General features: G+C 42.9%; 1 protein-coding gene across 1 annotated transcript in view; it reads right to left on the bottom strand.

The window, feature by feature from the left end:
- Nucleotides 1-12,178, bottom strand: part of PSTPIP2 (proline-serine-threonine phosphatase interacting protein 2) — a 275,577-nt gene that overhangs the window by 72,932 nt on the left and 190,467 nt on the right. The window contains exon 6 of the mRNA XM_078674746.1: nt 2,234-2,296. Within this exon, the coding sequence (XP_078530872.1) occupies nt 2,234-2,296 (63 nt within the window). The remainder of the gene's footprint in view (nt 1-2,233; nt 2,297-12,178) is intronic.

A 12,178-nucleotide genomic window follows, 5' to 3' on the forward strand; every position in this document is an offset into this window, starting at 1 on the left:
CTATCGGGGGAGGACCGCAGAAGTACAAAAGGAGGGGCTTGGTGGTATCCTGATTTTGCTACAGCGTCTGAGGAAGGCACATTGGCTGAAATGCATTATGCTCTGCAATTTGTCTCAATAAAGATTCCTCCACAAGTTCCCTGCTGTGGCCTCTGATCTCTTCAACCGGAGTGGTCTGTTGGTGATGTTTTCACGTGCCTGTCAGCAGCTCGTGTAAGGGGCCCCGTTCTTCAAGTGTGCTGCGGCTTTGCTGACTCAAGTGGCAACACGTTCTTCATTTTCCGAGGGATCGGATGCCGCAGGACCGCCTCGGACACCAGGCTGGGCAAGTGGCCACTGCCAGGAGAAGCTTGTGACTGCGCGTGAAGGCAGGATTATTATATCCACGCTTTATGGCCCTACCTGACACTGGTGCACTGAGGCAGAACGTTGGGGACCCGAGGAGGAACTTGACTGTATTCACAGGTGCTGCCCAGAAGTACAACATCCCCCCCTTTTTGCCAGGTATTCCAGTGCGCATTGTGCCAGGACTACGCCAGGGTACTTGACTGTTGCATGATGGGAGCTGTTGTTCTCAGCGATCTCTCAAAAAAAATGAGAGGTGCTCCTTAGTTAACCCAAAGGGAATGGAGCATCAGTATACGTTCAGTAAACACAAATTTATCCCTTAAGGTAAAAGAGTTTGTATTATGAGGTCCTATCCACACACTAAACCATGGGTCATTCAGTTGCAGTCATACGTTCTGATGATCTATAGTGAAAACTTCACAAACCAGTGGGTTGTCGGCAAAAATTAAAATCAAATATATATATATGTAACCATATGTATATATGAAGTAGTTTATTAAAACAACGGGTTTAAAAACACATATTTCAATACACACCACTTGGAAGTTAAATTTATAAGTGGTCAACACCCATGAGGGAATCAGGAAATGTCACCAAACCTTTGTTGAACCAACTGTGTATAAATTAACTGTACATAAGACAGATTTTATTGTCTTTTTAGTTGTAATTTCTCCTGCATTATTGTATGTTGTCGTCAGATCATCATTTTTATTATGTTTGTTTATTGATTTGTGGTATAAATTATTGTGTATTGAAATATGTGGTTTTTTAAACCCGTTGTTTTAATAAACTACTTCATATATACATATGGTTACATATATATATATTTGATTTTAATTTTTGCCGACAAACCACTGGTTTGTGAAGTTTTCACTATAGATCATCAGAACGTATGACTGCAACTGAATGACCCATGGTTTAGTGTGTGGATAGGACCTCATAATACAAACTCTTTTACCTTAAGGGATAAATTTGTGTTTACTGAACGTTCTCAGCGATCTGACTACAGCTGCAGGCAATTTGGTGGGGTCAGCTGACTTCCCTATCGGGGGAGGACCGCAGAAGTACAAAAGGAGGGGCTTGGTGGTATCCTGATTTTGCTACAGCGTCTGAGGAAGGCACATTCGCCAAAATGCATTACGCTCTGCAATTTGTCTCAATAAATATTCCTCCACAAGTTACCTGCTGTGGCCTCTGATCTCTTCAACCGGAGTGGTCTGTTGGTGATATATATATATATATATATATATATATATATATATATATATATATATAGTGACCAGTTTACTGAAAAAGTAGTAAACCTCCACCCACAGAAGTACTCCTTGAATGGGTGCATTCCAGGCATACTTCTGGCAATGAAACGCCCAAAAGGTGATGGGATGAATGCTTGCAAATAGTCAGAGAACAGCCAGTCAGATTGACTGATAATACAGTCCTCTCTCAAATTAAATTGGTCTCTCTATTTGGGCCACAGTGAGGTCAGACTACCTGAAACATGCTACATTTACTTTTCTAGAAGGCTGCACGATGTCTTATGAGAGGCAGCAGGGTGAGGAGTAAAAGATGGCCACTGAGACCCCACTGCTTGCTAAAGTATACATCTAAAATGTACTGGAGAATAGAAATTGTTATTACTTCACCGCTATGCTCGTTAAAGCAGTAATTGACATTCTTGCTACTGACAATCATAGGAGTGGCAAAACATCTGTCATGCTGCAAGGACCATGATAGTACACAGTTACACACCCACAGTCACTCTCAAAATGAAGCACCTCCAGCCTCACTCACACTGGGACCTCACTTTTCTTATAAAAAAAGGTTCACTAACACTGAAAGCAATAAGGACAAAATTATGACTTAGCTATTGCAAAGAATTACTTACATCCATTGTTTTTTTATACTGCGTCTGCTTCTGTTTGTGAACAACATCCATTGCGTTCTCTGTCTGAAAAAATAATACAAAAATCAGTTCGTATTTTACATTTGAATTGGTGTATTATTCCTTCCAATTCAGCACCAATAAAACAGCACTATGTGGATGTAATCCCAGTACCGTTCAAGACTATTTTGAACAAAGGGAAAAGGGTGCACATTTTGAGCTGGTCGACGTATATTATTTGTATATCAGTGAGCCAGAAGAGCCCCCTAGGCAAACTGAGGCCCACTCATTGACACACTCATTGGCATCCCTCAGTTCAGTGCTTTTTCTCAGCTTTTTTTGGTCAGAGAAAACATTTTGCAATTTACTGAGGCAGGCTACTTTTCCAGTTCCTCTGTATCTTTTTTACCCAGGACTGTTCTCCAACCTGCCCCATTTCTCAGATCAGTTCTTCTGTAGGCCCTCTCACGTAGCTGCGCAGTGTAGGATGGGACTTAACAAAGACCTGCAGAGCATAGAATCAGTGTGTTGGACCTCACTCTCTTCGCAGGGTCACCCTCTTCACTCCCTTACTTCGCTGAATTCATTTTTGTTGGCATATGACTGTGCACTTCACCCCTTCTAATTCAGTGGGAAAGTGCTTGTGATCTCTCCCTAAAACATAGTTCAATTTGCCTACACATGATTGGCACACTACATTTACTTACAATTCTTTAGTAGATGCTATTAGATCAACCCTGGGCCTGTAAACTAAATGCTACCAAGCCTGCAGCACTCATTGTGCCACCCGCTAAAGAAGCACTTTAAAACATGTTTCTATTCTGCCACTGCAGCCTGTGGAGCAGTTTTAATGTGCCATTTCAATCGGGAAAAATAAACCTTTTTTTCAGGGCTAATCAGGCCAGATCAAAGACACAGCCAAAAGACAAGTACAGCTGGTTTGGTGGGGATATAGTTGTGGGCAGCACTAAAACAAATGTATCACTACAAAATCATTTTCCTAAACATAAGATATAGTTAAGTAATCAGAGAAAAAGAAAAAAATACATAAAATCATCTTAGTAACCTCCTTTGAAAGGATATTGACTTTCACCCAAAAAACACTCTGTATTCCTCCGGTTTCAGGGCCTACACGAGATACACCGAGGACAGCTACCAGAATCCTCTACGGCAGAAACGAAAGGTCCTTCGACCGGAACAGTTTGAGAATGCTATGTTTCCACTAAAGCCGGGAATTTTGCAACTCCATCTCAGTGGTGGACCAACAAGGACTCTCGATTCGAAAATGGTAAGTGATGGCTTAGCCTTGTCCGACAAAACATAAAAGTGGCCAGTATGACTCAGATGATGGCCAAGGGAAAGGAGGCGGAAACGCATTTTTTATGTCAAGGGCTGAAAGATACGCAAGTTTCCTTCTTGTCCGCTCAAGGAAATGGGTAATTCGCGTCAGTAACCATGGTGACACCCTGCACTTACTGAAAGATGTTCTGTGTCTCCTTAAGAGATTCCAGTTTGGAGGATAAAACTAACAAGCATTTGCAATGCAATAGGTCTCGCATTATTTAAGTTTGAGCTATTATTATTGTAAATGGCAATGTTTTTTGCTTTATGCTATAGTTTTCTTATGTACATAAAAAGCTACATATAAAGTATTTGTTGTTAAAATTATTTATGCAGTATTTAAATTTGTTTGCATAAAAGATTACAAGAATATCTTAGCAAAAAAATTAAACTTTTTAATGGTAATTGACTAAATGTCCATTTGTACATTTTAATTTCAAATAGGTAAGTGTAAACATCACAAATATATTGTGCAAACAGTGCAAAATATTTTAGCCATAAATATTTTTGTTTTACGAGGTAGTTTGTAAGAAAATGATTGTAAAAGGCAAACACTGTAATTAAAATGTAACATATAACAGTACAGTTATGGCTAGTAAACATACATTAGTAGTATAGTATAATTGTAAACAAGATGTAAATAAGACTACAGAAATTAGCATGAATTATCACTTTAATATCAACTTTACAAACATTTTGAAAACACGATCACAGCTGGTAATCATGCATTGGCTTGTTATTACAAGCATTTCATTTTAATAAATATTTCTGATTCCCAAAAACAAATATGACAGTCTCTCAAAATAATGGCTTTTCAGTTTTAGTTGTATCTTTGATCTCCATGTCATCAAGTACTCATGAATATTACTGCCCCATGGACAGAGTCTGGCTTTACATGTCTACATATCAACATCCAATTCCATGAACACCCATCGCATGCCAGGGATGACCATCACCGCTGGTGAAGAGAAGCACAATTGGGTCAAGAATGCCCACAATACGTTGTGGTCCCATTATACCAGGGATGGGCTCAATAATGCCAAAGATGCCAACATCATGCCAAGCATTGCTAGACTAAAAGTGGGAATAATTCTAACAGGGACACCACCAATAAATTAAGAAGGAACACCATTACGCTAAGGCAAGCATTACCGCCTTCGGGTAAAGTCCGCGCTATATAAAAATGCATAAATACATGAATAAAGAAATACCGCCTTCGGGTAAAGTCCGCGCTATATAAAAATGCATAAATACATAAATAAATAAATACCGCCTTCGGGTAAAGTCTGCGCTATATAAAAATGCATAATTAAATAAATAAATACATACCGCAAAACATCCTCGTTACTCTGCCGGCCTGCGACCAGGAAGTCAGGCAGGCCGGCGCGACACCCGGAAACAGGAAGTAGGAGGGCGGGAGCCTACCCCGCCTCCCACGGAAGAGCCGCAATTGGAGCCGTGTTGGGAGCAGGGAGCACCGGAGCAGGCAGGAGCCTACCCTGCGCCCCGGTGCCGAAGGAGGGAAGAAGAGTCCTGCTGCCGGGCCTTGCAGCTGAGGAGAGGAAGCCGGTGAGTGCGTTGCTGAGCGGCGGGCGGGCGGAGGGAGAGGAGCATGTAGGCGCGGGGGGGGGCGGCCTGTGTATGTGTGTGTATGTGTGTGCGTGCGTGTGTGTATGTGTCTTGGAGTGCGTGTGTGTGACTGTGGGGGAGGGGGTGTGTGTGTGAGCGAGTGTCTGTCTGCGACGTGTGTGTGTGTGTGTGTGTGTCTGTGTCTGTGTGCATGCATGCATGCGCGGTAGGCTGGGAGGGCGGCGCATGCGCAGTAGGCTGGGAGGGCGGCGCAGGACGGAACGTGCGCGTTCGCGCAGCCAAATCCGACTGCTAAAAATCGTGCCAGTTTTGTGTCCCTCATTCCCCGGCATCAGCCGACTATAAGTCTCCGTCCCTGTTCCAGGGCGAGACCTAAAAAGGGCAGAAAAATAAATCCTTGGCTATCTTGGAAGTTCTTCATTGAAGATGAACAGGAACAAAATTGGTAACATGTGGGAGATGAATGCCAAGAAAAATAGGGAATTAATAGTGTTGTGTAGCATCCATCTAATCAGTTCCTCCTTATATATGGTATACAAAGGAGAAGAAATCACATAAAATAGAGTATCTCCATACTGGATTAGGGGATCAAGGAATTCAAGCAATAATCACCGGAAAAGCCACCATCTCGTGAAGGGTCATATACATGGCTGGCTATACCTTTATCTTTAGAGATAAGGCATCTTGCATGGGAAGGAGGCATCCTAAGAAGAAAACCTTTTTGACATCCTTCTTCCTATGCATGTTTCCGTGCGCCAACTCCCACTGTTCAAGGTCAGTGCCTCATGCAAACCGCAGAACACCCTTCCGGGCATGGAAACGCTGACACAGTTTCAACGGTAAAGAGAGAGATACCTTCCCATGCACTAAGCACAAAAATCAATGATGCACTGCCGCACTGAGCGCGGACACCAAGAATGAGCCGACTTCTCAAATCTACACCTTTGCCTCTGGTGAGTTCCTGGCTGAGACTGAATATCCAAGCAGAATGGCCAGGAATATTGCACCAATGTGATAGATGAGTTGTGTAGTGACAGCAGAGGAGTATATAACTGAAGAGTGCTAACAGTGCTAACAGCATAAGTGGGACAAAAAGGACTTTTTATTTCCTAAACTCAGAGATGAAAGGGGGATGGAGAGGAGGAGAGCAGGGGAGCTTCTCAGGGGCCAAAATGAAATAATGGTGATCTTAATAAAATCATAAAAACAGCTTGACAACATGTAAAAGAGAGGTTGGAACAGTTTAAAGGTAGATTGAAAATGGTTGAAGATGGTTCCAGGCCTCTGTGCTGTGTTGTCATGGCCTGACTTCTCGTGCATATTTGACAGACTTGATGCATGCTTTCTATAACAAGTGCCTCACTCCCCTTAGCCATTCAGACTCTCTAATGGTGGCACATATGTATTCTGGAAGTCTATTCTATAGTTGTGTAACATTATCGAGGTTGGCAACAACCCATCTTACAAGAGGCTATTTCCCTGGGAAGTGACTTGATTTATGAAGAAAATAAACTATTAAGCCTTCCAGTCTATAGTCCTGGCAGTACAAGGTGGTATAGTAGTTACAATCGTGAAAGAAAACTTAAGTTGGGGATTGTGCCATACCTATGAAATCCAGCTAAAGAGTGGGGGTTGTAAAAGGCACTATTTATTGTAAAGAGAGAAAACAGATACATCCTTCACAGAGAATTCAAGCGAAGTAATCCTCTGAAAGACTGTCAGAAGTATGAGAAAAGCTCAGCTCATTCGCTGTACATCAGCACATGGTTTTTATTCCCCCCAAACGGTCAAAGAAAGAGAGACATTGTGGAGGCATACATTTCAATGTACATGACTTGTAAAAAGATGCACTGCTTTAAACTTACACAATTAATTTAACGACAACAAGGGACCCCAAAATAAGTCAGCAGGGACCATGGGGAGCATACTTTTATACAACAACATCGGTCCCCAACATTGAGGAATTTAGCACAAGAATAAAATATAGACAGAGTCAATCTATATTTTTAGAAAGACATGTCCAGCCGGACAGTGGTCTTTCAGAGATTTTACTCAGAGTTTATGTATTAAGATCACATAGAGATACCTTCCAACAATCAACCAGTGTGGACCACAAGCCTGTGTCCAGTACTAACAGAGCAGGTACAAAGGGTTGATGTAGACAGCAGAGAAGGGCTTTGTAAGGCGAAAACACATTACTCTATCAACAGTACAATTGTACAGAGTATAACAGTCATGCACTTGACATTCAGTAGTAATCACAATTAGGTTCCAGTGCATTTAAGGTCGACGGCGTTTCGGACCCCTATTAAATCTCAGGGACCATCATCAGGACAAATACAATGAAAAGCCTTAGGGTAATTAAGCCTCTAAATGCCTAAAAGGGGGGAAAAGGAGATATTCAAAATAAGTACAAGAACAACGTTAGCATGATAAGGATTATAGTAAGGAAACAGTGACTTGAGTGTGACCAGTGAGCGGCACAGTACCGGTCAATTATATCAAGTGAACTATGGTGATCGGTGCATGAATATTTAAGACCGTGATCAGCGCGGAGGTACAGTAAGTACGGCAGTGAAGGTGTCCAGTGAAGGCGGAAATGCAGTCAAGTCCGTCGTGGCTCACAACAATACCGCAGTGACTGAATTGGAATTATCTCGCAGTAAGGGAGTGACGACTGGTGACAGGAGAGCAGGCGGTATCTAAAACGAGATGCGTGATAGTAAACAGTTAAACGAAGTGGACGGCGGGAGTCAAAAATGGGACCAATTCTCACCGGGGCACCTCAAGGTATAGAGGCTTGCTCCTCGGGAAGCAGAATGGCACACGATCACCCTGAAAAGGCGGAGGAATTAGTTTTCAGGGTGATCGTGTGCCATTCTGCTTCCCGAGGAGCAAGCCTCTATACCTTGAGGTGCCCCGGTGAGAATTGGTCCCATTTTTGACTCCCGCCGTCCACTTCGTTTAACTGTTTACTATCACGCATCTCGTTTTAGATACCGCCTGCTCTCCTGTCACCAGTCGTCACTCCCTTACTGCGAGATAATTCCAATTCAGTCACTGCGGTATTGTTGTGAGCCACGACGGACTTGACTGCATTTCCGCCTTCACTGGACACCTTCACTGCCGTACTTACTGTACCTCCGCGCTGATCACGGTCTTAAATATTCATGCACCGATCACCATAGTTCACTTGATATAATTGACCGGTACTGTGCCGCTCACTGGTCACACTCAAGTCACTGTTTCCTTACTATGTTCCTTATCATGCTAACGTTGTTCTTGTACTTATTTTGAATATCTCCTTTTCCCCCCTTTTAGGCATTTAGAGGCTTAATTACCCTAAGGCTTTTCAGTGTATTTGTCCTTATGATGGTCCCTGAGATTTAATAGGGGTCCGAAACGCCGTCGACCTTAAATGCACTGGAACCTAATTGTGATTACTACTGAATGTCAAGTGCATGACTGTTATACTCTGTACAATTGTACTGTTGATAGAGTAATGTGTTTTCGCCTTACAAAGCCCTTCTCTGCTGTCTACATCAACCCTTTGTACCTGCTCTGTTAGTACTGGACACAGGCTTGTGGTCCACACTGGTTGATTGTTGGAAGGTATCTCTATGTGATCTTAATACATAAACTCTGAGTAAAATCTCTGAAAGACCACTGTCCGGCTGGACATGTCTTTCTAAAAATATAGATTGACTCTGTCTATATTTTATTCTTGTGCTAAATTCCTCAATGTTGGGGACCGATGTTAAACTTACACAAGGCAGAAGTGACAGAAGAAACAGGCAAAATTAAGAAACAATACATTGATGCATTCATGGAATCAAGTTCAAATTCCCTTAGAAACAAACTGACATGCTCAAAACAATATCCATTAACCTTAAACTCTGCTTGCTGTGGATCTTGAAGAACTAAGGCACTTACATCAAGCATCTTGACTTCAAACTGAATACATAGCGACTGCAGCCTGATCTCAATACTTATCAAAATAAGCATCTGCAAAATGGATTAATCCTACCATTCAAGTCACCTGCAGCATCTCTGATGTTTTTGTCCCAAAGACCAAAAGGGAATCACAAACATGCACTGATTATCGATCACTGAATATTATCACGTTAGAGGCAGATACTGTCTCCATGCATACCAGTACTTCTGGACTAGGGAAGATCTACTTCCAGTTATACCAAGTTGGATTTACGAGAAGCCTACCATCTCATCAGGATAAGATCCGGTGATAAATAGAAGACATAATTCAGAAAAAGATATGGATTATTAGTTTATTTTCATGATACCATTTCACCTCTGCAATGCCCCGGCAGCCTTCCAATTTGTTTATTAATGACATCCTTTGTGAGTATCTGCACTGGTCTATTATCATCTATATAGACCATAGGGTGATTTATTCTACCTCCTATGAAGTACATGTAATTAATTTCAAAATAGCTGTTTCTACTCTACGTCAACATGGGCTGTTTTCCCAGTTAAGTAAATGTAAATTCCATACTATCAACATTAAACTCTTTGGTGGTATCTTGACTTTCCAAGTATCAAGCACTGATTGACTGGATAATACTCCACAATGAAAAGGACATTCATAGTTTCTTGGGGGTTTATACATTTCTGCAGTCACTTTATCAATCATTTTTGATCGAAAACAGCCCCAGTTACAAGGTTGCATTCAGCCTGGTATTGGCTCATACCGATACAAACTAACCATTTATTGTAGAAGTGGATGCCTCCGATTTAGTCATGGGTACCATTGTGTCTCAAAAAAACCCTGACACAGGCCAAATGACCCAATAGCATATTTAGCACAGAATGTCTCCTAGCAGAACAAAATTGCACAATAGCTGTTAAGGACTTATTCACTGTACAATTACATTATTCCCTTAAAGAACATCAATGTCTGTGATAAACCTTATACAAAAGTATTGTATATTGATTTTATTGACAATTTTCTTTGACCTCTAGTGACGATATTGCCTTTATATATGATGGACACCACTGAGTTTCCGAGTAAGTGCTATGGTGGCCCCTGGAAAGAATCTTTCAAGCTCATTACACCAATTGTTACATACCTGTACACCTTAGTAAGTCACCAATATGGAGTAAAATCCTATCTATATATCTAAAGGGTAAGACCACTGATTTAGAAAGAACAGACACAGATACATTATAACTCGCTCTCAAGCATGCTGGTACACGAGGACCTCAGAGACTCCAAGTGGCACTGCGAGTAGTTGGAAAGAAGATGGAGGACTAGCAGAGAAACCTACACATCCTTCCTCATAAGCTACCAAGCAAAGATCAAAGAAGCCAGAAAAGTGGCTCTCGTAACCAGACTTTGAATTCTGCTCCAACACAGACAAAGAACTCTTCCACACTGCAAGGAGTTCACCAACCCGAAGGCCGCCACCAACACGATCAGCCTCCCACAGACCCATATTCTATTGAGGAAATCACAATGCAACCTCTCCATATCACCTAGAGCACCCACCTCCTAACAATCTGGAGCCCACTCACCACAGAGGGCACAAACGGAATCATACATATCATCCACTGCACTCACCCTATGTACAACCTGGGAAGCACATTAATGAGTACCAACCTCACCACCATCATCAACTCCTCCATCCTCAGCGGACATTTCCCGGACAGATGGAAACACGCGGAGGTCATCGCTCTGCTGAATAAACCGTTGGCCAATCTTAAAGACCTTAGCAATTACAGGCCCTCTCACTCCCTTTCCCAGACAAAGTCCTGTAAAAAGAGATCAACAATCAGCTCTCTGCCCACCCTGAACAGCACCACCACTTGGACACCAGTCAATCAGGATTCGGCAGCAACTACAGCATGGAGACCGCCCTGCTAGCAAAAGTAGTTAACATCTGCCTAATCATGGACAGAGGAGAAACCAGCGCACTCCTCCTGCTCAGCCTCTACGCAGCGTTCAACACCGTCGTCTCCCACAGCATCCTCCTTGCCAGGCTTCAGGAATCAGGAGTCCAACGACTCGCCCTCAGTTGGATATCTTCCTTCCTCTTCAACAGAACACCAAGGGTCGGAATCTCCACTTTCACCTCTAAACCTAAGAAGCTCATCTGTGGTGTTCCCAGGGTTTCTCAGTCAGCCCTACACTGTTCAATGTTTACGTGGCTCCTCCTGCCCGCATCATAAGAACCCACAACATTATTGTGTCCATAACCAATGACACTCAGCTCATCCTCTCCCTTACCGACAAGAACACCACCATCAGGAATTATTTCCCGCCTGCATGACCGACGTAGCAAACTGGATGCAAGAGAACTGCATCAAACTCAACACGGATAAAACAAAGGTCATGATCTTCGGAAATAATAACTTCCATGTGGCCCAACTTGGTGGCCACCCTACTTGGGTCTTACGCCCACCCCCCACAGATAATGCCAGACATCTCAGCATCATCCTTGAAGAAAAGTTCCCAATGAGCCGTGACCTCATTCTCCTGCCACATTCTCAGAATTCTTAGCAATATCTTCAAATGGCTCCCAACGCACACTAGACACATGGTCACCCAAGCCCTCATCACCAGCAGACTCGACTATGGCAACGCACTATATGTCTCAAGCTACCTCACTCAAAGACTACAAACCATCCAGAACACCACCGCCAGACTCATCCTAGACATCCCCAGAAGGGCACTCTTCACACGCTACCTCGCAGAACTGCACTGGCTACCCATCCAGAAACGCAGCAAATTCAAGCTCCTCACCCATGCCTATAAGCCCTGCACAAAATACAGGACCAGCCTACCTCAACGACCGACTCCAACTATACCAACCCTCCATACACCTACGTTCCACTTCTCTCTACTTCGCACGAATCCCCCGAATACACAGAAGCAAGACAAGAGGTCGCACTTTCGCCTTTATTGTAGCCAAAACGCTTGAACAAACTCCCTCCACATATCCAGACCACCACTCCACTCCTGAACGTCTGCAAAAGGCCAAAGACCTAGGAGCACCTCCA

This window comes from Lissotriton helveticus, chromosome 2_1, assembly GCF_964261635.1.
Source record: "Lissotriton helveticus chromosome 2_1, aLisHel1.1, whole genome shotgun sequence".
In the NCBI taxonomy this organism is placed as follows: domain Eukaryota; kingdom Metazoa; phylum Chordata; class Amphibia; order Caudata; family Salamandridae; genus Lissotriton; species Lissotriton helveticus.